Source organism: Desmodus rotundus, chromosome 12 (genome assembly GCF_022682495.2).
Source record: "Desmodus rotundus isolate HL8 chromosome 12, HLdesRot8A.1, whole genome shotgun sequence".
NCBI lineage: Eukaryota > Metazoa > Chordata > Mammalia > Chiroptera > Phyllostomidae > Desmodus > Desmodus rotundus.
This window is the reverse complement of record NC_071398.1, coordinates 72,507,632-72,535,471: the sequence shown is the minus strand read 5'-3', so window position 1 is coordinate 72,535,471 and position 27,840 is coordinate 72,507,632. Positions and strand designations below refer to the sequence as shown.

The window sequence follows — 27,840 nt, the reverse complement described above, 5'->3', positions numbered from 1 at the left end:
CGGGGCGGGGCTCCCTGCCGGGCGGCCCCTCCCGGCCCCGCCCCTCCCCCCTCCGCCGCCGGCCTCCCCCGCCCGGCTGGCCCTCGGCAGGCGGGCGGTACTCGGGCACCGCACGCTCTCGGCCAGCAGCCGCCAGTCCGTCCGCCAGCCGGAGCCATGGGCTGCGACGGTCGCTTGTCCGCGCTGCTCCGCCGCAACCTGCAGCCCACGCTTACCTACTGGAGCGTCTTCTTGAGCTTCGGCCTGTGCATCGCCTTCCTGGGGCCCACTCTGCTGGACCTGCGCTGCCAGACGCACAGCTCGCTGTCCCAGATCTCCTGGGTCTTCTTCTCGCAGCAGCTCTGCCTCCTGCTGGGAAGCATCATCGGGGGCGTCTTCAAGCGGACGTGAGTACCCGGCCTTCGTCGCGCGGACCCTTCCCTTCCGCTGCCCTCTTCACTATCCCCGCGGTGCTGGGCTGCGACCACCCCTCCCCACTCTGCCAACTGTGCCCCCGTTGCCAAAAGGCTGCCTCTGTCCCCCACCCCAGCTCTCCGTGCAAAACTCTCCCCCGGGACCGAAGGTGATCTCTGGATTTTTTATTGGCCTTCACTCACCCCTGTGAGGGGGTAAACCCAGCGCTCACCCTGCTTCCCCCACCCCCACTCCATGGGAGATGGGCGATGCAGTTTGCAAAGGTGGGAGCGTCCCCCTCCTGTACAGCGGGTCTGACGTTTGTCCTTAGCCCCTACTGCCGGGCGGGTGGAATTGGAAGTGAGGTGGAAGGAGAATGGGAGTGTCACCTCAGGAGCCCTGTGAGGTGCCAAAGGGCTGAGGCTTGACAGAGTGCCCTGGGTCAGGCTCCACTCACACCAGCAGTGCCAGATCAGCAGACACAGGCTGCCCCTTTCCCCAGGTGGCCACAGACTGGTGGGTCCTGTGTGGTCCTGTTCCTGAGGGGCTGGGGTTCCTGCCCTGGACCCTGGAGGCAGAGCCCTTTTGCCTGTGAGACACATAGGATCTCCCCACTGGGGCCTTGTAGGGAAGGTCCAGGGTGTCTTATAGCTTGGTAAGGTGACCCTCTCTCCCTGTGCCAGGGTCCCCCCCACTCCCTCACCCCGTTACTCCTCCCTGGCCTCTGCCCAGGGTCGGTGTCTGGAGTGCCTGGCATGGCCCCCAGAGACTCCTTTTAGGATTTCATTGCAGAGCCTCCTTCTCCCGCTCAAATTGGACAGGGCCGCCTTCAAGGAGCCCTTTGGAAAGGTGGCAGGATCACTAGCTTAGTGCAGCTGGGAAAACAACCCAAAACAGAAGATAGATGACTTGCAAGCCAGAAGCTGCTGGGAGATTTTCCTAGTCCCAGGCCTGGGCTGCATGGTTTCCTGGATTGCTTGGGCTCAAGTAGGCAGACGGCCTGGGAATAAAACCACAGCTGGGCTATCTCCGAGAAACCTCTGGAGGGCTGGCCTGGGCCCAGGGCAACCCCCTTCGGCTCACTCCTAGAGGCGTCCATGAGAGTGAGTTTTCCTGTCCACCTCACTCCACGGCTGATGCCAGAGGGGCACAGGTGTCATACGACGGATGGGCCCCACGTTAAGCCACCAAATGATAAAACTCCCTCATTGTCAATTGTGGAGTGATTATCCCCACTACCAAGTCCTCTTGTAAACCAAAAACATCTCCTCGTAAGAAGCACCTCTCCTTTCCTAATGTTACTGTGGGTCTGTACGGGACTGGATGTCCGCCAGGTTCAGAAAGTCTTAAAAACCCAGGATCCATTCGGATTCGACCTAGAGGTGCATTTTTTAAATTTATTTTCTCAATTACATTTGACATACAGTATTATATTAGTTTGAGGTGTACAACACAGCAATTAGGCATTTATACACCTTGCAAAATGATCACCCTTATATGTCCGGTACCCATATGGCACCATACACAGTTATCGCCATATTCTTGACTATTTTCTCTATTCTGTATTTTATATCCTGTGGCTATTTTTGTAACTGTCAGTTTAGACTTTTTAAAATCTTTATTTATGGATTTTAGAGGGGGAGAGAGAGGAAGGAAGAAAGAGAAAGAGAGAGAAACATCGATCGTTGCTCCACTTATGTGTGCGTTCCTTGGTTGACTCTTGTGTGTGCCCCGACCAGACACTGAACCCACAGCCTTGCGGGCAGAATGATGCTCCAACCAACTGAGCTGCCTGCCCAGGGCTCACTTACCTTTTTCACCCACCTTCCCCAGCCTCCTTCCCCTCGGGCATCAGTCAGTTTGTTCCCTGTACCTGTGAATTTACTTCTGTTTTGTTTGTTTGGTTTTTAGATTCCATAGATAAGTGAAGTCACGTGGTATCTATCTTTCTGTGTCTGACTTATTTCACTTTGCCTCATAGCCTCTAGGTCCATGGTCCTTCAGGCATTTTCATCCTTTTTTATAGCTGAGTAATACTCCATCGTATGTATGTGCCATTTTTATCCATTCGTCAATTGGTGGGCACTGGGGCTACTTCTATACCTTGTCTGTTAGACCCTGCTGCAGTCAACGTGGGGGTGTGTGAAGCTCCAAATTAGTGCTTCAGGTTTCTTCGGATAAATACCTGGGAGTGGAATGGCTGGGTCATAGGGTAGTTCTATTTTTAATTTGGTGAGGAACTTCCACATTGTTTTCCAGGGTGGCTGCCCCAGTCTGCGTTCGCACCAACAGAGCCTCGGGGTTCCCTTTTCTCCTCATCCTCTCCCACACTTGTTGCTTGTTGATTTATTGATAATAGCCATTCTGACAGGTGTGAGGGGATCTGCCTAGAGGTTTAATTAGAAATCAATCAATGGATTTCTCTGTTTTCATTCTTGTGTTTTAAGGGTTTTGATTTATAAAAGCCCCCTCGCCTGGAACTTTTTAGGAACATGTGTAGTGCGGAGCACAAGAAGGGGACTGAGTGTAACCCTAGATGGCAGGTCGCTGTGCCCGGCCTTGGGAAAAAGGCAGAGATGCACATCCAGCTGGACCATCTCCCCTTCCTTTGCTTTGAGCCTCCCTCTAGGTTCCTTACTCAACAGGGGGCTCTGGACAGGCAGCGGAAAGGGTCTCACAGCAGGAAGGCTACTCACAGAAAGGAAAATGGTAGTGGTGACAGTAGTGACTAACATTAGTGAGCACTTCGCCAGTTCCAGGCACTATTCTTAGTACCTCACTTGTATGAGCCCATTTCATCCTCACAACAACCCTGAAGAGTAATACTATTTCCAGGAAGCTGAGGCACAGAGAGGTTAAGAGGCTTTCCTTGGATCCCACAGCTATTCAGAGGCCTAGTCGGGATTTGAACCCAGGCGTTGGTCTCTAGAACCAGAACTCTGCAGGGTATGAGTTATACCCTACACTCCTGGGCACGGGCATGGGCTGACTCTCAGCCAACACACCTGGAAAGGAAGCTGTGGGCCTTTGGGGCTTCCTGCTGGGATCGGAGGGTGGGGGTAGGGCAGGGTGGGGACAGTAGGTCCTGTCAGTGTTTCAGGTTTAAATTCTGAACCTCAGTCCTTCCATCCCAAAGACAAAATGTCGCAAAGAACCCTTTCCTCTGGTTAAGAGCAAAGCAGACTCCAGTGGAAATGGGATATCACAGGGCTGACCTGTGGGTAAATGGGAGACACCACCTAGCTAGGCCTGGATATGATTCCCCATCCCCCACCTCACCCCAATAAACCGACCTCCACTGGCCCTGAAACCAGCCTCTAAAGCTTGATTCCTTGGGGCCTCCCCACATCTCAGTTAAAATGCTAATACCCCTGCAAGTGCTTTTCAGCTTAAGTGATTACTGGCTTGTGCACCTGGCTAGTGCTTGTCAGTGGGGGATTGGCTGAACATCAGAGAGAGCCAGCTGCTGGGCTTTGGGGGGGGGGGGGCAGAGCCCAGGAGAGAGGGAATCCCGAAGGTAGCTCTTCTTTCTCCAGGATTCCGTCTCAGTTCTGCCTGCTGCTTGCCCCAGACCGACAGCCCGGTCTGGATAGTTCCTGGATGCCTCCACAGGGACATGCACTGAAGGGACTGGGTGTGGAAAGCCTTGGATGTCAGAGTGGGTGCAGGGGAGACAGGAGCACTGTGCTCGGGGCGGGGCCAGCGTGCACACACGTTCTCTCCTTTCCTCCCTTCCACCCCTCGAGGCCTCCCTACCCCTCCCTCACTCTCTTCCTTTCTAGCGTGGAGAGATGTTGAAGGAGGCCACCACGTGCAGGCCAAGAGGGAGAAGGGTGCAACTGGGGTCAGAAAAATCAGGAGTAGACCTTCTTTAGGAGAGCAGAAAATAGTTCAAATAAAACATAAAGCCACCTGGCTGGCAGGGTGTATAGGTATGTGCTTTGTCAGAACGAGGAGGGAGGGTGTATTTAGACAAAAGTTTAGAGTTTCTTTCCTGGTTTCTTGAGGACCTGTCTAACCACCTTGGGCAGTTTGGGAGACCCCTTTATCTCAAAGTCATCAGGGTGGAAAAGCGGCTTTCAGGGCTTTCCCAGTCTTCTCCCAGCCCCGCCTTGGCCTCTCCCCTGAATATACCCTGCTAACTGAAGCCTCTTTAAGTTCTTCTCTTTGCCCTAGTCCCTATCTCCTTCTCTACCTTCCTTTTTTCTCACATTCCTGCGAATCCTGCCCTGCCTCAGACCCAGCTCCAACTCCCTCCTGCCCCAGGCACGAAAGCCAGTGTTCTGTGCAAGGCTCCCCAGGCCCCTCTCAGACCTGCTTCCCCAAGATGCTGGCCCCGTGGGAACACAATACAAAAGCCAGTTGCTTCCTCTGACCTGGGCCCTTGGTTGGTCCTCCATCTAGAAGCCTCGCCTCTTTCACCAGCTGCTTGTCCACCTGGCAGCTTGTCCACCTGGCAGCTTGTCCACCTTGCCGCATGCAACAAACCTGGGCCAAAAGCCACCAGGCATGCTTCTTGCTTTAAAAATCCATCTCAACGTGGCATTACCATGTGACGCAGCAAGTCCACTGCCAGGTATATGCCTCAAATGACAACACATGCCCGACAAAACTTGTGCGTGCATATTCGTAGCCGTGTTATTCATAATGGCCAAGAAGTAGAAACAAACCAAATGTCCATCAACAAAATGTGGTACATCTATACAGTGGGCTGTTAGTCAGCTGTAAACAGGAAGGAAGTGCCCCCATATACTACAATGTGGAGGAACCTTGAAACACTATGTTGACTGAAAGAAGCAGACACAAAATATGCTGTGTGGTTTCATTTATCTGAGAGTCTGCAATCGGAAAAGCTGTAGGTATAGAAAGTAGATTAGTCTTGCCTGGGGCTGGAGGTGGGGCATGGAGAGGAATGGGGAGTGACCGCAGACAGGTATGGGTTTCCTTTGGGGTGATGGGGATGCTCTAAATTTAGATTGTGGTCATGGGTTTATAAGTCTGAGTATACTAAAACCATTGTACTGCACACTTTGAATAGATGAATGTCGTGGTATGTAAATTATATATCAATTCTTTTATTAAAAAATATCACAAAACTCATCCCAACTCCCCCTTAGTTCTCTCACTCAGCAAACTTCCCTTAAGCCAGACCCTGTTTGGGGGTGAGCACGGCAGACAGGCCCCGCTGTGTTGGAGCTCACCTTCTGGAGGGCCGTTTCAGTGAAATGAGGGGAATAAAGCTGGGTGAGGAGGCAGAGCAGTGGAACTGGCAGAGGGTAATTGAGGTGGTCAGGGAAGGCCTCTCTGAGGAGGTGACATTTGAGCTCACACTTCAATGGCAGGAGAGAGCCATGCACGCAGAGAACTAGGGGAGAGGCGTTATAGGCCGACAGAATGCAAGTCCAGACAACCTGTAAGGAACTCTCCCTGGGAGCCCGGCACCCACTGGGCCAGGGCCCGCCCTCAGGCACCTGGCACAGCCCGGACCTGAGTCCGCAGGCAGTCGTGCCATAGGATGGGATCTGCCCAAGGCAGGCTGGGCTGTTCCAGCCTCTGGGGACCCCCAGCTGTAACACGGAGGCCTGAACAAGCTGGGGTGTCAGTGCTGGGGTGACCCAGCTAGAGGGGGCTGCTTCTGCCCTGGCCCCTTCCTCAGTCTAAGACGCCCTTCACTATTGCCCTGGCTTCAACTGTAGTCCCCTGCCTGCCCTGGCTCCAGGAGGGAGCCCTGTCTCTGGTTTCTAGTCCTCTTGCGGGGCTGCCTGCCCCCGTGCGGAGGGGAGGTGTGCAGATGCCTCTGACGCGTCCTCCATTCTGTGCTCTGCCCTCTCCCCTAGGCTTTCCAGGCCAGAGGTCATCCAGGGGAAACAGGGGGATCCCCTGCATCAAAAAATGTGAGCAGAATGTCAGTGCCCCTCCTGGGGTCACTCTGTCTTTGGTGACAAGGGTCTGGGCTTCAGCAGTAAGTTTCCACGCCCCTGGCACCCGGGTGGAAGGCAGGACAGGCAGCTGTCGCCTTACTACTATAACCCTTCCCGTATTTTCAAGCCAAGCAGCCCCTTGTCTTCTGGGCCAGAGAAGTTGCCCACAAGCAAAGCCAGGTCAAGGTGATCATGTGTGTCCTCTGGGTAAGACAGAGCACCTGGCTGACAAGGTCAGCATTGTGCTCAAGGCCACACAGCAAACTGGTGGGGCTGGCACCTCCAGCAGAGCCACCACCAGGCAGGGGAAGGACCTGGCTCCCTGCCCCCCTCCCTGTTGGCACCTTCCGTGTGGAGTGGGCAATGAGTGTCTGGGACATTTCTCAGGCTTCCTAAGGAAGGGTTCCCTGGACGGTTGGGGCTGTTCCTGGGAGAGGGGCTCTTTCTATAACTGACCTGAATTAACCTCTGAACCTAGGACCAGGGGAGGGCAGATCAATGATACTACACTGGCTTTTGCCTGGATTGGGAGTCAAGAAACTGGATCCCGGCTCAGCATTACTTTGCTCTCCTTCCCTGTCTGGGCCCGGTTCCTGATCTGTAACATGAGGGGTAGGACTCTTCCGTCATGTTGTCACTCTAGCTGTTCCTGGACCAGCCTCTGAAGTCACCCTGGAGGGAGCTGCAGCAGGAACAGTGGCAGAGCTTCAGGGGAGAGTCCCAGAGCTGGCACCAGCCCCTGCACCCCTTGTATATGGCCTGCTTCTCTGGGCCTGGCCACGCTGTCTCAGGGAGCCAGCAGGGAGGGGTGAGCATCGGGGTGGGGGACTGCAGATGGCAGGGAAGATCCCAGTGAGTGAGAAAGGAGGACAGTCTGGAACATCACACCGACCCTGCACAGCAGCTTCACGAGGCGGAGCCCACTAGCCCCATCTTACAGTGGAAGAAACTGAGGCTGAGAGGGCCACCCGCTGGGAGGTGGCAGAGGGGCCAGACCAGTCTTCTAATTACAGATCCCCCGCATCTAATTACAGATCCCCCACATCTGCGCTGCCAGAGCTGTTTTGATGTTATTATTTCAAAATTATCAATTATCGACTTTCCTAGAAGGGGCCATTGACCAAACCATTAAGTGGCCAAGCCAATTAGTATATTTCAGTCCCGCTCTAGGATGTGAGACTTCTCTTTTCTCGGCAACAATGTACCGTTCTAAAGAAACTTGTTCAGGCTGATTTCTGGAATGCCCAGGAGGAGCCCTGCTGAAGCAACCGGGAGGGCGGGCAGCCCAGATCCAAACACGGTTTCCCGAGGTGTGGCGTCCCCATTGGCTGGGAACAGGTCTCCATCCCCTAGTACCAACTGGGCCCTCCTTGGCCTTCCTGGTGGGTGGTAGGCTCACACCACTGCCCAGGGGGTGGCACGTCTCCCCAGCCTCTCCCTCCTGCCTGTCCCTGGGCTTTGGAACAAGAAAGCCCCCTGTGGGCATCAAGTGTCCTTCTCAAGAGTGACAAGCTGAGAAGGCACAGATAGGAGAGAGGAGAGGCCAGGACAGGGCAACCGACTGGGCTCAGCCTTTCTCCAACCCGGCCCCTTTCCTGAGCCTCCTGCTGCTCCACTCAGCACCTTCCTGGCACCTCTCGGTCTCTTGTGTCTCTGTCGCCCCCGTACAATCCCACATCAGCCCCCTAACAGTCTCCCGTCCCTTTCCCCAGGCCATCCTGTGTGCAGTGACAAGACACGCCTTCCTCAAGCACTGGCACCCTTTCAGTAGCAACATCCAGCCCCTTCCCAGGGCCAAGCACAGTGCCAGGCCTGGGGCCCCACAATGAACGGGCTGCAGCAGATGCCTCGGGAGGCCTGCGATGAAGCCAGCAGTTATAATAAATACAAAGCATCTGGAGATCCCATAAACACCAGCAGAGGAACCACTGGGGGCCCATGTTCTAGAGACTGTAGCTATTCGCCACTGCTTCCTGAGACAAGGCTCTGCACAGCCCAGCCTCGTGCTCCCTGCTGGCCGCCCCCCACCCCCGCCCGGCAGCCTGGCTGGGACCGGGACCGGCACCAGCCTTCTCACACAGCCCACACACGACCCCGTGGAAGAACAGCATGGCGTGAAGACCCAGGTTTAAGTCCAGGCTCTGTCAGCCACTTCCTTGGCCTTTCTCAGCCTCAGTTTACTTGTGGGTCAGAAATCGCAAACTCTCCCTCAGCGTTCTCACGTGCACAGGTGTCTTGGCCGCTGAAAACGGATGTTAGTGATGCCCTGTAAACTAGCTTCTTTTCCCTGCACCGCCCCACGGCTCTGTCCCCCCTTCTGTTCCCTCAGGTCTTCGCTGAGGGACTGATTCCTGGTCCCTTTGCTCAGGTGTTTCAGGCCAGTGTGGTAATGTGTTCCTTTTCCACGAGTGTTTGTACTCAGAGCATCTGTGCTTTACCACAAAGCATGGAAAATGTCACCCCCTGTGTACTGGGTCAAAGCAGGGGACATTCGAGAGGGAGAGAGGAGACCCTCTTGGTATCCCTGAAGTCGGACCACGCAGGAGGCTCCTAGTCTACCTGTGTGGGGAGAGGAAGGGGAAAGAGAGTGCTGTTACGCAAGGGCCGCCGTTGTTAGCACCTGCAGAGGTGCGGGCATTGCCTCTGTGTTGGCACCATGGGGGGGTGTGCAGCATGGCTGCCAGGCTGCAGGAAGCAGAAGCTCGGTGAGGGTGAGCAGCCCAGGCCGTCAGTGCTGGGCCACACGCAGGGCTGCGGGTGGGGCGGTGAGGGCTGGCCTCCCCACATCGTGGCCTCCCTGCTGTCCCTAGGGTGGAGTGGGCGGCAGGGGTCGTGCTCGGTGATCTCTCCACCAGGTCAGCTGGAAACAAGAATATAACCAGCTGTCACTGTCAGCATAGCCCCTGGTTAAGGGGTTAATCAAAGGCGGGAAGATGAGAAGCTGGAGCCGAGGCTCAGCGGCGAGAACCTCCCGGAAAGACAGCTTGCCAGGGTTTGGGGGGCATTTCTCTTTTCTCCAGGGTGTTGGAGGTGCAGACACGTCTTCTTGCCACACGCCCCACCCCCCTCCAGGTCCAGCAGCCGCAGAGGCTGACTGGGGCTCCCCAACTTTTCTTAATTTTGGAAAGCTTCTGCACAACTTCCTCCTGCCAGAACCTTCTTGCTGCCCAGTCTCCCCTCCGCATTAGCCTTTCAGACTGGTCCGAGAAAATGCAAGCCTTCGTTCCTTTCTCTGAGAGTGTTTGTTGGGCAGAGTGTACCCACCAAAAAGACCTTCACGCAGCCTTCGATGCTCCTTTCATTCATTCACACATCCATTCATCCCTCATGGAAAACGGCCGGCAGCCTGCCTGTGGTGGGCTCCGGGGGTGGGGGGGCGGGGGGGGGGGCGTACTGCCCAGTGGGGATGGCCGCGGAGCCTCCCATCCAGACTCTTGCCAGGCACAGGGCCCATCACCTCTGCCCATACAGGGGTCACCAAGTTCCTCCAGCACCTTGCCGTGGGCTGGGGTTCAGGCAGCTCAGGCCTGCGGCCCGCGAGGGGCCTGGCTGTCCTCGATTCCTGCGTGGACAGCGCACACTGCAGCCCAGCTCAGGGATTCGGGGTTCCGGGTCCATCTCCCACTGCGCCTCCAGTTTCATGCAAGTGGCACAGTTCCTTTGAAATATTTGAAGCAGATTCCCCTCTAATCATTGATAGGAAAACAATATAAAATTGCTTATAAGTAAACTAATAGCAGCTACACTTTGTTAGGGCCCCTTGTGTCCCCGTCACATGCTCTCTGGAGTCCTCTCCACCAGCCCGTGGGGAGACTGTTCTCTGAGACTGAGGCGCATTAAACATCTCGCCTGCAACCCATAGCCAATAAGAGATAGGGCTTCTTCCTCAGCTTCCTTCCCCTGCCACCAGAGGGTGGGGGATGGTCCCCCAGGGCCACCCAGCACATGGAGGACAAGGAGGGCTCTGCGTTTGCAGGGCTCTGCGCCCCCTCCACTGACCTGAGCCCTCTGTGACCACAGCCTGGCCCAGTCCCTGTGGGCTCTCTTCACCTCTTCTCTGACCATCTCCCTGGTGTTCGCCGTCATCCCCTTCTGCCACGATGTGAAGGTACTGGCCACCGTCATGGCGCTGGCGGGCCTGGCCATGGGCTGCATCGACACCGTGGCCAACATGCAGCTGGTGAGGATCTACCAGAAGGACTCGGCCATATTCCTCCAGGTGAGCCCGCGGTGGCCCTGGGGCAGGGCGGTGGGGGGCCCTGCCTGCCTGTCCATCTCGCCTGGCCCCCTCTCCCCTGACCCCCTCTCCCGTAGACCTCAGTGACTTCTTCCCTAGGCCAGGGTGGTGAAGCACAAAGAGCACCAGGATCTGAGTTCAGTGCGACCAGCTAGGCTGGTATCTCTGCACTTGGTAATGACCCTTGCCTGTGGGGGGGTCACAAGAAGCCAAGTGCTAACCAGAAAGCTTTTTGTCAACTGGGAAGTGGCATGACAGGAGGGCTTGCTGTTTTCCTCTGGTCTCCTTCCCTCTCTGTGTATTTCTTCCTCCCTCCTTGTCCTCCCCCTTACCCAGGACTCTGGTCCACCCCTTCCCTGTATTAAGCCCCCTTCCCTTTGATGGATGCTAACATAGGAACAACCTCCCACAGCGGGGTGAAGATCTGGGAAAGGAAGGAGAGTAAGAGAGGGGATTGGTCCTTGTCAGCAAGTCATCCCAGGCCATGCAGGTGGCTGAGGAGCATGTCCCTCTCCTCTCCTGCCTCCCACTCCCTTGTTCCCCTTGGGCTTGGCAGGGGCTCCCCAGATGGGACACAAGGTGGGGGTGGATATGAAGCTGGCACCATTACCCCCTCCCTCCTCTCCTCCCTCCCCAGGTTCTTCATTTTTTTGTGGGTTTTGGGGCTCTGCTAAGCCCCCTTATCGCCGACCCCTTCCTTTCGGATGATGACTGCTTGCCTGCCAATGGCACCGCCAACGACACTTCTGGCAGTCACCTCTTCCATGCCTCCAGGGTCCTGGGCCACCGGCCTTGGAAGAACGGGACTCTCCCGGGGCTGTCCCCGCCAGACCGAGCAGAAACCCGCGTGTCCTACGCCTTCTGGATCATGGCCCTGATCAACGTGAGTACCACTGGGGCCCAGCTGGGCGGGGACAAGTAGACAGTCACACGGACCAGTCCATTCCTGCTCCACGTGAAGATTCTTCTGTGTCTAAGACGTGGGCTGGGGCCGAGTGTGCCCTCCAGGAGACAGGAGGATGGCAGAGCTGGCCCCGCGGGATTTATCTGAACGCAAAGATGGCTGCAAGGGTCCCCTCTGAGGTCCTTCAGCTGTGACCTCCTGTGCTTGCAGTTCTCACGGGAGAGAAAGCAGTGAACAGGTTTAGCACAATGAAGTCAGGGCCACCTTTCAAGTCGTCTGAGGCTCTGTGGGAAACCCAGCCTTTTCCTCCGAGGTCAGATGAAGCTGACCCTGGGCCAGAACACTGCAGGATGGGACAGGCTCTTCTCCAAGGTCCTCACGGCTGGTGGGATTCGCCTGTGCCCTGCTGTGAGGACGGCTCCTGTGAGACAGGGCCACCTCCCGGGGGACCCCCCCCCCCCCCCCGCCAAGGCTGCCTCAGAGGGAGCACAGCTGAGACACCACTGACTCACTGTGACTGAGTCAGACACCGAGGCCCCTTGGAACCCCCAGCTCCATCCTCCCAGTCAGCTCTGACGCTGCTTTCTGGCAGGAAACCTCCTCTGGTGCTCTGTAGCCCCAGGCAGGCTCTCCCGTGTGAGCCTAGGGGTGAGCCTAGGGGTGAGCCTGGGGTGAGCGACTCCCCCACCCCAACACCTGCCCCAGCTTGGGAAGGACTGCCAGAAACACCAGGAGCAGTCCTGGCCTCCTGACTTAGGCCCAGCATGGGCTGGGGGTGGGATGGTTTCAGGTGGCCACTGACCTGCTGGCTAGGGAGGGAGTCGCTGTGGGCTCATCACTCTGACTTAGAACTTCTGCACTAGGCAGACCTGTCAGCCCTCCAGAGGAAGGCCACTGGGTGCAGGCAAGACAGCAGCTCCCAGCTTCTGCTGGGCTCAGAGTGATGCTGTGCAGGTTGAGACCTCGCTGCCCCACAGAGCAGCAGGGTGTCACACCACCTCTGGCGCAAAGCCCTGATAGCGCCTGGCATGGGGCTGGGCCAGGCTGGAGCCCGACTCCAGCACAACCTCCCGCCCGCTGCCCTGAAGTTGCTGCCCATTTCCCCTTCTTCTCCTCTGTGACCCTCCGTTCCTCCAGCACAGTCTTCCCCGGGGGCTCAGAAATGCCCCCTCTCCCTCTGCTCCTTTCCTTTTCTGCCCGGCCTGTCATTGTTTGGGCACAATGTGGCTTCGGGCCTGTGCTCTCCAAGGGGGACCTGCGGAGGGAAGGAGACTGTCGGTACAAAGTCGAGGCTGGGACTGTGGGACTGGAAGCTGGCAGGTCCAGCGTAAGCCCGAGGTCTGTTTCTCTTGCTGCACGAGGTGCAGACTGGAGGCACTTTGTTTGATGCGGGATTTCCATACTTTTCCCATCGGTTTGTGTCGGAGATAAACAGTCACTACAGCAAAGTGAGGCCATGCAAGCACGTGGGCATGTGTGCACAAACACACACTCATGTGCACGCACAGGCACAGCCCACCTGGCACTGTCTGACTCTGAGGTGGAGCCTGCCTTCTCGGGACGGCCACCTGTGCAGACGGAGTGCGCTCCTGCGGCAGAGCCGGGTGTGAAGTCCTTCCCTCCGCCCACCTCCCTGAAAGCCCCGCCTGGGTGGCCTGGCCCCTTTACAGCTGTTTCCCCTTGGCCTTCACTCAGGCATTCTGCCACCACGGGCCTCTGTGTGTGGGTTTCCTGCTTCCCCCAGCAGACTGGAGGGAGAGCTTCATCTCCTCCTTCAGACCTGGCACTCCTGAGGGCCAGAACTGTCTCCTTCCACTCAGGCCCAAATTGTGGCTCTAGCTCTGCAGGCAGAGTCCGACTTTGCCTTGGTTTCGAGTGCAGAGGGAGGCTCCCGAGGTGCCCAGAGGGAGGTGTCAGCGCAAGGCTGGTGTTCAGGTGACTTGGAAAATGCTCAGGAGCCAGCCTGGCACTGGGCTAGAGAAGGCTCCCTCAAAACAGCCCCAGGCAGACTTCCACCTCTATCCTCCTTCAGCCCAGAGCAGCCCAAGGGCCTCTGGGAAACTTCCACAGACCACGGGCTTCCTCTCTTCCCTAAGCAGGAAGAACTGCATGGAGCCGCAGCAGCAAGGCAGAGAGGCTAGACTGGATGAGGGTGTCCTGGCAGTGAGCATGGTTAGACAGAGGCAGGGCACCCGAGGGAGGTGGCAGAGGCTTCTGCAGCCAACCTCAGAAGCAGGGGACGTTTCTCATCACTCTGGGGCCGCGATTTCCAACCGGTGCGACACAAAAAATTTTAAACATGCAGCACCTGACTGTTTACTCAGGGGCACTGATCCCTTTTCCGGTAGATTTTCAAATTAAAAATATGACATCAGCCCTGACCAGTATGGCTCAATTGGTTGGGTGTCAACCGACGAAGCGAAAGGTCGCTGGCTCGATCCCCGGTCAGGGCACACGCCTGGGGCTGCAGTCTCAGTCCCTGGTGGGGCACATTCGAGAGGCACCTGGTCAGTGTTTCTCTCCTTTTCTCCCTCCCCACCTCCCTCCCTCCCTCCCTTCCCCTCTCTCTAAAAATAAATAAATAAAACCCTCTAAATTACACCTATTTTTTTGTCAGATCAGCAAACAACATAACTTTTTCTGGTGTGCTACAGAATTTTATGTGTGCCGTAAGATGAAAAAGGTTAAAGATCGCTGCCCCAGAACGCTGGGGAGTTCGTAAAACCGAAGTGGCTGTGATGTAAAAAATAGCAGTGAACTTAATATTGATTTGGGCTTGTGTGTGTGTGTTGCTTGTCGCGCGCATTTTTTTTTTTTTAAACAAAAGGAGTCCACACCTCTGTTTTCCCATTTAGATGCCCAGCCCCAAGCCTGAGGACAGCCTCAACCCTCCTGGGGTACACCATCGCCCAGACGGCCCCTGGGGTGGAGATGGCACTGGACAGGCTCAGGATGCCCCGGTGACAGTCCTGCTCTGCCCCAAGCCAGCTGCGTCACCAGCACTGATGCTCGCTGGGCCTGTAGCTGACCGCTCAGGTCTCTCCCAGTTTAACAGGTTCTGACTAAGTGGTAACTCTGAGCCTCGCTTGCCCCATCTGGAAAATGGAGATGATAATTCCCCCAACAGGCTTGTAGAACTGTGAGGAACGAAAGCAAAGCTTCTTTGGAAACAAGTTTGTCTCTGGCACCTTTCCTGTGCCCGCAGAGGCCCGGTGTGAGTCTAAGCTTTGCATGTGACAAGTACCTGACTCTCCAGGAAACAGATGTCATTACGGTTGGGCAGCAATTCCACCAAGCCTGCCCTGGGTCAAGGCCGCAGTAGCTGGGGACACCTCTTAGGTGGGCACCCTTGGAAAAGAGCTGTTTCCTCCCAGGACCGTGCAGACGTGTGCCCCACGACCGTGGGGGCATATGCAGTGGGCCAGGCATGGGAAGGGGGGAGCCTGCTGGGAACAGGGCTCTCCTGACCCTCTGCCCACCCCCAGCTCCCGGTGCCCATGGCTGTGCTGTATCTGCTGTCCAAAGAGCGGCTGCTGACCTGCTGCCCTCAGAGGAGGCCGCTGCTCCTGTCTGCAGATGAGCTCGCCCTGGAGACACAGCCTCCTGAGAAGGAAGATGCTTCCTCGCTGCCCCCAAAGATTCAGTCACACCCAGGTGGGGGCCCTAATGAACTTTCATACTCACAGCCCCACGCTATGGTAACCCCTCCCCAGGGGGTGACAGGGGATCACAGGCGGTAATAGTTGGACAATAACCTTGGCGCCAGTGGTCTCGTGAGGCAGGAGATGGAGCAGCCTGGCCGAGGGAATGAGGAAGGCAGGCTTGTGCTCTAACCCCCATTCTGCCTACCCCTGCTTGTGTGGTCTTGGGCAAGTTACTTGACCTCTCTGAGCCTTGCGCCCACCAGGGCTGTGAGATGGACAGGGGCTGTCCCTAACAGACGGTTGGCTGAAGCTAGAGAAGGTAGGAGGCACTAAGTGGTCCTCCTTTCTCCCGGCGGCTTCCCTGGGGCAAGCAGAGGCTGGGGAACAGCAGCTAAGACTCACCCGGGGCTTCTGTGTCTCACCCAGCACACGAGGACCTGTTCAGCTGCTGCCAGACGAGAAACTTAAAAGGAGCCCCTTGTTCCTTCTTCGCCATCCACATCACAGCAGCCCTGGTCCTGTTCATGACAGATGGGATCACGGTGAGCCTGCCCTCAGGGTGCACCTTCTTGGGGGACCCTCCACCCCAAGACTCAAATCTGGGGATGGCAAGAGAAAGAGAGGAACATCAATGTTTCCTAGAGACCTCCCCTATAGTTCAGTTGATCCCCAAATTAAACAAAATAAAAGTCCTGGGGGAGACTGTTTCCAGAATCATTCACAGACCCTTAGTACTATGGTCTTCTGTCTCAGCCAATTGTTTACATTTTCCTTAACTCTGTGGATAGGGGCCTAGAGGCTTGTTACCGAGTGCAGGCTACCCATACTTTTTTAAAGGGTCAGAGCCCCGTTCTGCCACGTAGAGGTCATGCCAAATGAACTCCAGGACACTGCCTCCTGGAACATTCCACACCTGGGCTTCTCACGCCATGCGGTAAACACAAGCTACAGGCCCAGCTATTTGGTCCGCTAGTGACCTCTGTCACACTATTTAATGCCTTTGCCCAGAAATCTCTAAGGATTCGATCAGAACAGCTTTGATGACTGACTCACTGATGGCCCTGTGAGGGGCCCTCGGAAGAGAAGGCCCGCCCAGCCGGTGACTTGGCGCAGGTGCTCGTGGTAGTACTGGTCGACTTCCAGCGCCCAGCGTGACCTTGGGCAAGTCACTGCTCTCTGCCCTCTCAGCTGTAAAATGAGATGCTTGCACACGCCTTTTTTTTTTTTTTCTGCAGCAAAACAAACTTTCTTCAACAAAAAACTTTCTGTGGAATCCTGATAAATAAGACAATTAGTGGAGCCCTGCTCTGGTGAAGGGGCTGCAGAGCTTTTGTGCCCAGGCCCCTCGGGCTCCCTGTGGGGAGAGGCCCCCCTGGAACCCAGAGGCCTCTGCAGGGGCAGTCCGGGATCTGTCGCCCTCAGGCCCTGTTCTCAGCTCCGGCCTATGCGTGCTGTGTGACCTTGGCCCCAAGCCCCCCTTTGATGAACCCCCAGGAGCAGGAGCGGGCCTCCCCACACCTGCCCAGCCAGGGCCCCCTTCCCCGGGATTGTGGACTAGCTGTGCTGCGGGTGTGCTCAGCAGGCCCTGTCTCTCCACAGGGGATGTATTCCACCTTTGTGTACAGCTATGCCGTGGAGAAGCCACTGTCTGTCAGACACAAGGTGGCCGGTTACCTCCCCAGCCTCTTCTGGGGCTTCATCACCCTGGGTCACCTTGTCTCCATTCCCATCTCCTCCAGGGTGAAGCCAGCCACCATGGTTTGCGTCAACGTGGTAAGTGGCCTCCTGTCGCTTCTTGGAGATGTGGAGAACCGTTTCCTCCTAGCCCTACCACTGCACCCAGACTTGTGCCCAGGATGGAGCTCTGCCACCAGGGTGGGACTGTAGGAGCAGAGGGATGGGAGGGATGCTGGTGAAGAAGGGATGCTATGGTTTTGGAGGATTCCCTTCCCCTCTCTGGGCCCCTGACTTTGCACTCATAAACGGAAGGGGCTGTGGGTGGTGACTCCCACTGTGTGGGGCACAGACCCTGCTGGCAACCTGGTAAGAATACAAGGGAAGCAGGACTGGGTCCTCCAGTGTCACCTCAGTACCCATCTGGTCAGGGCCTTGTGGCCGGTGGAAGCCTGGGAGCCCCTGGCCTTCAGCATCACCCTCTCTGGGCCAAAGCCTGGGGATTTGCATTTTGAAACTCTTCCAGGTAATTCTCAAGCAGCTGGACGGGCACGTGGGCCGCCTTCAAGGACCTGGCCTGCCCAGGACGCAGGAGGTCTGGGTCTGCGTGATGGGTCTTAACTCCACCCTGCTCTGTGTCTCTGTCACCATCTGTGACAAAGGGGTCCAGATGCACAGATTCCTGAAAGGTCGTCCAGCCCAATCACCTAGATAGCATCCCTTTATAGAGGGGAGGTACACAGTCTATTTAAACACCTCCAGGGACTGGGAACTCACTACCTTGCCAGGTAGCCCAATCGATTGCAGAAAGTCCTTCCTTGGGTTGAGTTTCTAGCAGATAGGGGGTCGAGAAGTAATGTTGGGGCTACCCAGACCAAAGATGATGAGCCTCAAGAAAGACTTTCGGATTTGTGCTTGTACTGGTTTATGACCTTCAAGAAAGGAATTTGCGTTCAAGGTAGATGGGAGGTTGGGTGGGCAGAAGCCAGACCCAAGAGGCCGAGAGGGAGAGGGAGGTGGGAAGCGGAGGCGTGAGTATTGCAAACATTCTGAGCTGAAGGCCGTTCGGCTCGGCAGGAGTCAGCATGGCGTGAGTCTGTTCACAGGCGAGGAGGTGGGGGGGCGCCTGTGAAGGTGCCATTGTGGGGAACTGAGCGAAGAGGGCCCTGGGGTAGGGACGAGGGGGTGCAGAGCAGTGGGGAAGGAAGTAGGAAGTTCAGGGAGGGGGGAGCCCCTGTTCCGAGGAGCTGGGGTGACGTGACTCCGGGAGGGAGAAGGAGAGAACAGTGAGGGTACAGGCAGTGCTGGTGGTCAGCCTCTGTAGGATGTGAGGCCAGGTGCCTAGAAAGAGGAGAGTAAGCGGGACTCTGGGTTTGCGAGAAGGAAGAAAGCCTGAAGCATCCTAGGCACCAACAATAAAACCTCACCTGGAGTGAAGGTTTCAAATAGGCAAATCAAATTCTGGGGCCCAACCGAGACTTCCTGAGTCTAAGAGGCCAGTCCTGTGGGGGAGACGGGGAGACACCACCACTACGGTCCAGGCCTGAGAGGTGGTGGGGACGAGGGCGGGCAGGACGGACTTGAAGAGGTACACAGGTCCTGGCCGTCTTCGGAGGTACCGTTGGTGAGAATGTAGGTGAGGAAAGGAGGGCTCAAGGACCACCTCAGATACGAGGGTTGAGCCCGGGGGGTGGGGATGCTGTCAACTGATGTGACGACAAAGAGTGGATGTGTGGGAGGAAAGGCAAGGTTCCATTCAGGCCACGTTGCTAGCCATCCAGTGACTTGGCAAAGGGACAGTTTTACATGCAAGTTTGGAGTTCTGGACATAGGTCACGGCTGGAGGGATAGATTCAGGAGTCCAGGCATAGGGGTACGTGAAACTGTGGAGCTGAACCGATGGGAAACGTAGACAAAGAAGCAACACAACAGCCCTGGTGGTGTGGCTCAGTTGGCTGGAGCACCGAAAGGTCGCTGGTTTGATTCCCAGTCAGGGCACCCGCCTGGGTTGCGGGCACGCAAGAGGCAACCACACATTGATGTCTCTCTCCCTCTTTCTCCCTCCCTTCCCCTCTCTCTAATAATAAATAAATAAAAATCTTTGTTTTTTAAATTGAGCTGAGAAGGAAGAAAGAGCAGATGGATCTGTGGGACCAATTTCTATGCCAAAGAAATTCTATTACGAACCATAGATAGGCCGTTGCCTTTATGTTTTTGCAGAATGAAGGGAGTCTTTCACCTTGTGGAGGGGATGTGTTTCCTTCCGCCATTCCTGCTGGCGAATCCTTCCCTCCCTGGGCAGCAAGTCTCTCCCAGCCAGGACTCTGAGCTCCCACCAGGGGTCTGGCGTCTCAGAGGGGCCGCTGAAGGACAGAGGGACAGCGGCTCACAGCGGCTGCAGTCCTGGCTTTGTTTCTCCAATGGGAGCAAACCCCGAAGGCACTGCCGGGGGAGGGACAGGCCTTTCCCTCCTCACCCTCATTGGCGGGGCCCCCTGGGCCGGTTAGCTGCGGCTTCTCCCATGCCTTCTAGCCCTCTAGATCCTATTTTTTCATACTCCCCCAGGAGAGCTGTACCTCAACACTGGGTTTTTGTAGGTCCCCCTGCGGCATTAAGAAAAGCTCACACATGCATGCTAGAACTGACATTTGTGCGAAGCCTCACGCGGGAGCCCTTCATTGCTGCTGTGCCCCGCTACGCTTCTGTGTGGCTTTTGCAGCACAAAATGTCAGGAGAGGAAGCTGGGAGTCCGAGCGGTCGGCTCCTCCAAGGCCCCAGAACTGGTGGCACCTGCACCTGGGTCTTCTGCCTCCAAACCCGTGCTGCCTGGGTTTCTTCCCAGACACATTTTGCATAGAAATCAGTCAATATTGACATACATACACTTTCAGAGAATTTTTTAGAGTCATTTTACCAAAAATATTCCTATGTGACAGAAACCCTGACTGAGCTAGAAAGCCTTCTGACCCCCTGGCCCACCGCAGGGGTCTCCAGCCACTGTGGAATCTGAGCTGAATCTGGGGGAAGCCACGCTGGCCTGCCACAGCCACTGGCCCTCTCTGGGAGCTCTGTCCGGATTCCTAGATGCTGGGGACCCTGCAGCCACGCCCCCCCCGCCCCCCACCTCTCCTGCTACCCCAGGCTTCCCCTCCCCCAAGCTCACTGCTTGTGAGGAAGGAGAAGCTGCTCCTGTTCACGGAAGGGGGAGGACTCCTGCCTACAAGGTGGGGAGCTAGTGACTTGGGCGGAGTTTCCCATGCTCGCCCTCAGATAAGGCCTTGGGGACCACCAGTGCTCCCTCGCCAAGCGCTTCTGAAGCCTGTGCGGTAGGCCCTTTGCTGGAGATGGCTGGCTGGGCTCACCGCCTCCCTCTGGTCCCTGTGTTCAGGGCTTGGTTGGCAGACACCAGACTAGGCAGGTGCAGTCCCCACATGTTCCACAGGGTGGCACACTGGTCACAGCGCAGTTCCTAAGGCCTAACAACGCTGGAAAGACTCCTCCAGGCTTTTCCTTTCTCAGGGACGCCCGACTTTTCCCAATTTCCAATCACCTCCATCACTGCCTTGACAGGTCGGCGTGGTGATGACGTACCTGGTGCTTCTTGTTTTCTCCTACAATGTCATCTTCCTGTTCGTGGGGACGGCCAGTCTGGGGCTGTTCCTTAGTAGCACTTTCCCCAGCATGCTAGCCTACACGGAGGACATCCTGCAGTACAGAGGTGAGTGTGCAGGGGTGGGCGGGTGCCCCTGGCTGGTGCCACGCCCCCTGACCTCCGCCCTTCCGTGCTGCTGCAGCGGGGAGATCACTGCCCTGCCTCCTCACAGAAACCGTGCTCCCCTGACTGGTGGGAACAGGTCCGTAAATGGGGTTCTAATCCATGTGGCCCCCCGTCAACATCATACCTGTATATGTGATCTCAGGCCACAGAGAAGCAGTTAGCCTCCCTCTTCCATTTTCTTTCTTCCCCGTAGTCCCATCTACTGGTCCACGGCTGGCATTTTGTGTGACATGCATGGGAATTTCAAGTTGCAGCGTAGCCCGGGGGAGGCTACAGCCCAGGAAAGGGCCTTTGTATGATACCTTCACAGTGACAGGGCCTCCCAGCTTGGCTGTTCTGTGGCTGTTGTTTGAACCGTAGAGGGTTAGCTCGAGGCCGCCACAGCTGATGAGGGGCTGTGACACAGCTTCTTGGTGTCGGAAACCTCTGGTTCTCGTTCTGTAGCCTCCCAAGTGCATACAGCACACGTCTTTTGTAAAACGAGTTAATTAAAAATATTCCTGCTTTGAACAGTTAACATTACCCTTAGAAGTAACTAGAAATGTCCCAGAGTGCTGGACAGCCGGCATTGAGGAGGCGTGCTTTCTTTGGAGGAGGGGGAACCGGTGCAGGGGGGGCAGGGGCGGCGGCGGCCGGGGCGGTTGGACCTGCATCTACCTCGGTTCTCCACAGCAGCGAGACAGGAGACCTGGGGCCCTGAACTGGGGCCCATCTGCCAAATGGGGATGCAAATACTTACCTTTGAGGATTGTTTTGCGCATTAGAGAAATCGTAAAGCATTGACTCTATTCCCCGGGACAGCCTCAGTGCTGGCGGAGTACCTGATGCGCGGAAGGTGCTGGCAGGTTTTTGAGTGAATGAGTGAAACAGACAGTGGGTACAACTGGAATTCAGACCAGGGAGGGACCAATGTTAAATCCTGAGGTAGCTTCATGGAAGAGATGGGACATGAGCTGGTCCAAAATTTGGAAAGGCGGGAGAAAGGAAAGGCGGGAGAAAGGAAAGGCATTCAGGGAAGGGTGGGGTGGGGGCAGGGGACAGTGGCCAGTGTGGGAGCAAAGGAACAGAGACAGGTAATAACATAAATGAGAGACTAAAAGAGGAACTCGAAGCCCAGAATAAAAACGCTCAGTGTCTACCATACATTGGCCACTGTGCTGGTAATAAGCAGTGAAATATGTCACAGAACTAAAATTCAAGGCACTGTCCTCTCTCAAGGACCTAAAGCCTGCACAGACAGTGGGGGGGGCGGGGGTGAGCATAGGGTGAGGGGGCTGAGGGAGCGCGGGGAGCAGCTAACCCAGGTTCAGGGATGGGGCGAGGGGAGAGGACTACAGAAAGAAATCTCAGCTAGGACTGAAAGCCGAGCAGGAGCTCGCGGGACGACGGGGAGGAGCAGCATGTGTCTGGACCTGGCGGTGGGCGTGCGCCCGTGCAGGTGGGAAACTGAAGCTTCCTCCTGGCTGGAGGGCAGCCTGGGAGCAGGTGGTGGGAGAGATGAGTCTGTGCTCTCAGCAGGGACAGATTAGAAAGCGTCCTGGAGACCACGTTAAGGCACCTGGACTTTGTCCTGAAGGCAGCGTTGAAGGGTGTGGGCCGAGAACTGGACTGGTTTCGAGGGTTTGCTGTGTGTTGGGACTTTGCCGAGCACTTCCACGCACTGCACCAGAGTGAGCCGCACGGCAGCCCTGCGCAAGCTGCGCTGCGATGCCCACTTCACAGAAGGAAACCAAGGCCTAGAGAAGGGAGAGGACTTGCCCGAGGTCGCACAGCTAGCCGGTGGCACAGCTGGGCCCTGGCAGTCTGCGCCATGTTACCAGGTGGATGAGGGGCGCGGCTGGCCAGGGTGGTGCCAGGACACCGAGGACACCGTTCTGACCAGTGGAGGGCTGGCCTGCAGAGATCAGGAGATCTTTCTGGAAAAGTTGGTGGTGGCCACATTGGGAAAGGCCCTGAATGCCAGGCTAAACAGCTTGAAATTCACTGGGAAGACAATTGTGAGTGATTGAAGGTCTCAGAACAAGGAAGGGACATAATGACAGGGGGACCTACGCATTCCCAAGCAAAGATGAGAGCTGAAGATTGAGAAGTCTTAGGAATCCCAAGGAGTCCTCTTAGGCAGCCATGCTACTGTCCAGAGACTTCCCAGAAATAACCTGCGTTACGCCAGCTGACTTCTGTCTCCTGACTTGTTCTTACTAAACCAAATCCTTCTTCTCTGCGTAGGCTGTGCGACCACAGTGCTGGTGACAGGGGCGGGAATTGGAGAGATGGTCCTCCAGACGCTGGTTGGTTGGGTATGTGGGAAACTCTGGGGGGAGGGAGAGCATTTGGGGAGCACCCCTCCAAGCAGGTGGGAAGGTGCGGCCAGCGCCTTCTGAACCCAAGCGAGCACGGCCTAGTCTGTGTTACCTGTTTCCGCTTCTGAGCCAGCCCTGAAAGCTGAGCCTCCAAACAGGGGGCCCGGAGCTGGGGAGGGTTGTGGCAGTCCAAAGCAAACACAAGTCATGTCTGGGAGCGGGGCCAGGGGGGCCCCGTGGGAATGTTGTTTAGCTCCCGGGCCTGGGATGGGATCGAGCTGCAGAGTCCTTTGTCCATCCCTTCCCAGCCTGCCACTCCCTCAGCCCACCTCCCGTAGCCTTGGCTGGGCCACCCTGCAAAGGGCACAGCTTCACTGCCCAGCTCCTGCCCTGATCCCGGGCTGACTCCCTGTGCTTGTTACACACCCACAGTTCGTGTGTTCACCAGGAAAAAAATAAGTCTACTTTCTACTGAAGACTATAATGTAGACATTGGCGTTCCCCTTTTTACAGAGGACACTGAAACTCCGATAAATTAGGCAGTTTGCCCTCAGCCATCACACTTCTAACAACTGTCAGGGATGACATCCAAACCCAGCTCTTTCAGACTCCCAAATCCCCCTCCTCACTGTTCTCCTCTCCACCGCTTCTGCCCCGCTGGGTGGGGAGAGCTACGTCTCATGGTGCCCCCTGCCTGGAAGCATCATGAGGGCCGGGCTGGGCTTCAGTGTGATCTCGTGGAGGGAACGGAGGGAGCTGGTGCTCACTGCTGAAGTTGGTGACTGGTCCATGGGATTCCATATGCTACTTTGGCATATATTTAAAATTCTCCATAATAAAAGGATATATATAGAATCTCCCCTGCAAAATTCTGGTCAGGCCTTGTGGATAGAGAAGCACCTAGTATGACTGGAGTTTGAAGGAAGATGAGATTTTTCAGAAGGTTCCAGACACAGAGCTGAAAGGGACTGCAGGGCTCACCGGGTCTCACCCTCGCCGTAGAACGGGGTTTCTGTCCCTCCAGAAACGTGACCTTGAAACAAGGCCAAGGTGTCCCTGCCACCCGTGGCTCTATCTATTGGTGTGGCAGTGCTCAACTTGACTAGAAAAGCTGCCAAGGGCCCGAGAAGGCCGCTTCCTCCAGTACATCTTCGTGGGCGGCTCTGACGGCCTGTGTGTCTGTTTTCCCCTTTGGCAGATATTCCAGGCTCAGGGCAGCTACAGTTTCCTGGTCTGTGGCGTGATCTTTGGTTGCCTGGCTTTTACCTTCTACATCTTGCTCCTGTTTTTCCACAGGATGCACCCTGGACTCTCATCAGGTAAGGAAAGAATCTGTTTCTATACAAGAGGAGGAAAACAGAGCGGGGGGGTGGGGGGGGGAACCTGTGGGAGATACTGTGGACCTTAGCACCCCAGCACTGCTGTTCTGTTTCAAGTAAAATGCAAGGAAATGTTTATTTTTCTACAGCTTCCGTTCCCCTCTTCCTGCTCTGCCATGCAATTGTCTGGGCCGTGCTCTTAGGGCAGCAGCGGCTGGGGCAGGCTGACTCACGGTTTCTCTGTGAGGAGAGGGGCAAGGATATGAACTTGGCTTCCTGCACCCCACCGGGCCGCAGGACCACGGGCCAAGGCTCTTTCCAGCCTGCGCCAGGCACTGAAAGGCAGAGCCTGCCTCCTTGGCTGGAACTCACTCAGCCCAGCAGCCCAATTGGCTATATCTTTGCAGTTTAGGATTTTGACTCTAGTTCACACCTTTTTTTTCAAAAAAGCAGTCCCTCGGGCCAAGTAGCAAAGAAAAGCACTTTCAAGGCAGAGACAGCACCTCAGAACAGTCTCACTCCTGGCGACCCCAGGCAGGGGCGGTCCCAAGGCTGTTTGCAGGACCCTGGTCCCCCGCTGCCTTTCTGCCCAGAGCTCTCAAAGTTCCCGCAACTGTTTCAGTGGGGAAGGCAGCCAGTTCGTAAGAGGAGGTGCCCAGGCAGAGCCCTGGTCGCCGCCCCACCCCCCCCACCCCCCCCACCCCCAGAAAGCAAAGACTGAAGGAACAGGCAGCCAGAGGCCTCTCTCAGCAGGTGACACATGCACCCTTTAAACAGTCAGTTTAAAAGCCCTGAGAACAACGAGGGCTCCCCAGTCAGCTCTAACTAGTCTTGCTTCTGAGGTGGCAGGTGCCAGTTGCCATCTATCCCCGCACTCAGAGCAGCGCCTTCATTGAGGCCACACATTCAAGAAGTATTGGCTGCGCCCTGCCTGGTGTGGCTCAGTGGGCTGGGGGCGTGCGAGAAGCAACCGAACAAGGTTTCTCTCCCTCCCTTCTCCCCGCCTTCCCCCCTTCCTAAAAATAAATAAAATCTTTTAAAAAGTAGTACTGAATATTTGCTACATGTCAACTAACACTTAATAAATTCCCCAATTAAGGAAGACAGAAAGAAATACAGATTCCCCGAGCCCGAGACACTAGTCTCCACAAACTGCCCCACCAACAGTTGGCCGGAACTCGTAGGTCGGACTTTTCACTCGGCTCCCCCAGGAGCCCTCAAACAGCAGAGAAGCAGAAGGCCTGGGTAAGCTCTCAGAATGAGCGATGGCTGCAGCGTCATCAGAGCCGCCGAAATGTGCTACCCGGTTGGTTGCTTTGTCTGTTTCTGTTACAGTCCTTACCCAGGACAAACCACTCGGGGTGGAAAGCTCGGAGTGCTACCAGAGGTAAAAGTGGGTGAAGGAGGCAGGCGAAGACATGCGGCCCCTCGAGCACCAGCAGAGACCAAAGCGTGGAAGGACGCTGGGGCGGCAGTGGAGCAAGCTCCGACGCCTTGGTTCGGACTTCTCCATTGAATACTTGCACAGAAGAAATTAAACCTCGTTCTGGTCCCTGGGTCCCTGGGCAAATCATTAGAGGTTCACCTGGCTACTCAAGTTCCTTTCCTCTTCCCTGGTTCTGACTTTTGCTCAGAGCGGTCTGCCTGGGAAGGAGGCAGTCATCCGCTTCACTCCGCTGGCTGCCTCCGGGATGGACCGCACTCTGGGTCTGAGGGTCACTCTTAGTGGAATTTGAAAATACGGGTTGAAATTATAAAGCTCGGTGATCATTGCTGTATGTAGATGCATTTTAAGTTAATCCAAGCAAACCCATGGCATGCTCGCAGGGTTTCTGCGCTTTTTATTTATTCCTAGTCCAAAGCCCCTCAAATTCCTGCTGCTGACATCAGTAGTTTGCCCACCATCTAAAACAGCAAAAGGAGAAGTCGAATCTTGCGATCTTTGGGACACTAATTCAGGGATATGCTGGGCTAGCTCCTAGCAGCTTATAAAAGCTGGTTGTTAAAATGTCTTTTTAAGAGCTGTTTGTTAAATACAGCCATTATTAAAAATTAAATTATAGAAACAAAATACATGAAAAACAAAGGTAATAGCTACTGCAAATTCATCACTTCCTAATCTTTCTATGCCTGTGTTCTTGACGCGATTTATGACCATTGTACTCGTGTGGCGGAAACACCATGCAAAGGAGCGCTGCTGGACTTCTCTTCCAGGCTCCCCTTTCAGTGACAAGGTGTTGGTGCCTTGAGATCAGCCATGGCGGGAGTAGTTACACCACAGCAATTGGCAAAAGCTGCAAATCGTGGCTAGTCTCGCCTGGAGAGCCAAGTGTTAAACATTTGCCAGCACGCCCCTGCTAATAATCAGTGCTAATTGGTCCAGAAGTTGCCTGGGAGACTGAGATGGATGTTCTGTTTTCCTTTACTGCCATTGACTAGCTTACAGAAGGTGTAGAAACAGCACTAAGGATTTCTCAAAATTATCTAATTTAAACTTTACATCTTCTACAGAGGAAAACAACTCTTCACAGGCATACCTCAGGGATACTGCAGGTTCAGTTCCAGACCATCACAGCACAGCGAGTATCGCAGTAAAATGAGTTGTAATCTTTTTGCTGGTGGAGGCTCTTGCTTTCAATTTGTAAAACAACGCCACATCTGTGAAACGCAATGAAGCGAGTCACAATGAAACGAGGGATGCCTGTGTACCACCATCAACTTCTTTAACAAAAACAGGATTTCGGAACAATTCAAGCTGTGTAGTGTACGGAAAGCAATGCCTGCCTGTCGAGCAAATCCGGTAGTAACGCAAAGGTGGCAACCTCAGCGACTTGGAAGGGGACAGAAGTTGTGTTAAGTTGTGAAGCCGCTGTTACAGGGATTGTGTACTAGTTCACCTGCCCTTGTGTACACACAAAGGTACACGTATAAAAACAAGTGGATCACGACTCTCAGTAACCTGTCCGAGCACTGTGGTTTTCATGCCCGACATTAGAAGTTTATCCTGGAACTGTGGGCACCGTCCTGTAAGCCAGCTCCGTCTGCCAGCGGCATGGTGCGGTGGTAAGAGGCCCGCTGTCCAGAGACCTGGTTCAAGCACTGGTCTCAGCGTCTGTCTCTGTGGCAGAGAGATCGCTGAGGCTCTTCCAGCTTTGCTTATTTTAAAAATCTGTAAAGTGACATTTCTAAAAGAATCTTACCCTACCTCAAAGGAATTCTGAAAGAATTAAGTGAATTTGTATAAATCAATTATTATATGCCTGACATAGAAATTGCTTCATAAATGTTGGCAATTTTTATTTTTAAAACCTATAAGCAGCTTAGACATTGTTCCTATGTTTGTTACATATTTATGGTAAGTCAAACAGATCCCAATTCTTTTGAAAGCTGGTGGCCCAGGGCTCTAACTGTGCCGGTACACACGGAGAGGTATTAGACGCCCGCCGGACTCAAACGCGCAGCCCGACTGTACTGAGTGGCTGACCTGGGCAAAGAGGAAACAGGAGGATTTTTCTCATGGGTTTTCAAGAAAATATCCCTTTTATACAGATCTAGAAAGAAGAATCAATGGCTATATCTAAGGTGATCAGTATTAATTTGTGAATATAGAAAATAACACTGAAACAAATTTAAGACTGCCTTTTCTAAAATAAAATGAGCTTTCAACGGA

General features: G+C 55.2%; 1 protein-coding gene across 4 annotated transcripts; it reads left to right on the top strand.

The window, feature by feature from the left end:
* The first annotated feature begins 75 nt into the window (after nt 1–75).
* MFSD4A (major facilitator superfamily domain containing 4A) lies at nt 76–27,840 on the top strand. Of its 4 annotated transcripts, none has more exons than XM_024575120.4 (10): nt 76–386; nt 10,335–10,533; nt 11,189–11,434; nt 14,941–15,109; nt 15,526–15,641; nt 16,699–16,872; nt 20,344–20,491; nt 22,778–22,848; nt 24,050–24,170; nt 25,506–27,840. In XM_024575120.4, the coding sequence occupies exons 1-10, from the start codon at nt 157–159 to the stop codon at nt 25,559–25,561; spliced, it is 1,530 nt and encodes a 509-aa protein (XP_024430888.1). In that variant the 5' UTR covers nt 76–156; the 3' UTR covers nt 25,562–27,840. The 4 variants fall into 4 exon arrangements, with proteins under 4 accessions (XP_024430888.1, XP_024430896.1, XP_024430879.2 ...); XM_024575128.4 differs by lacking the exon at nt 25,506–27,840 and adding an exon at nt 25,020–25,216; XM_024575111.4 differs by lacking the exon at nt 25,506–27,840 and adding an exon at nt 25,013–25,216.

Coding starts and splice junctions, on each gene's coding strand:
- MFSD4A (XM_024575103.4), top strand. CDS start 157: ATGGGCTGCGACGGTCGCTTGTCCGCGCTGCTCCGCCGCAACCTGCAG. Junction 16,873..20,343: donor CCATGGTTTGCGTCAACGTG/GTAAGTGGCCTC, acceptor CTGCCTTGACAG/GTCGGCGTGGTGATGACGTA. Junction 24,171..24,319: donor GCACCCTGGACTCTCATCAG/GTAAGGAAAGAA, acceptor ATTTTTCTACAG/CTTCCGTTCCCCTCTTCCTG.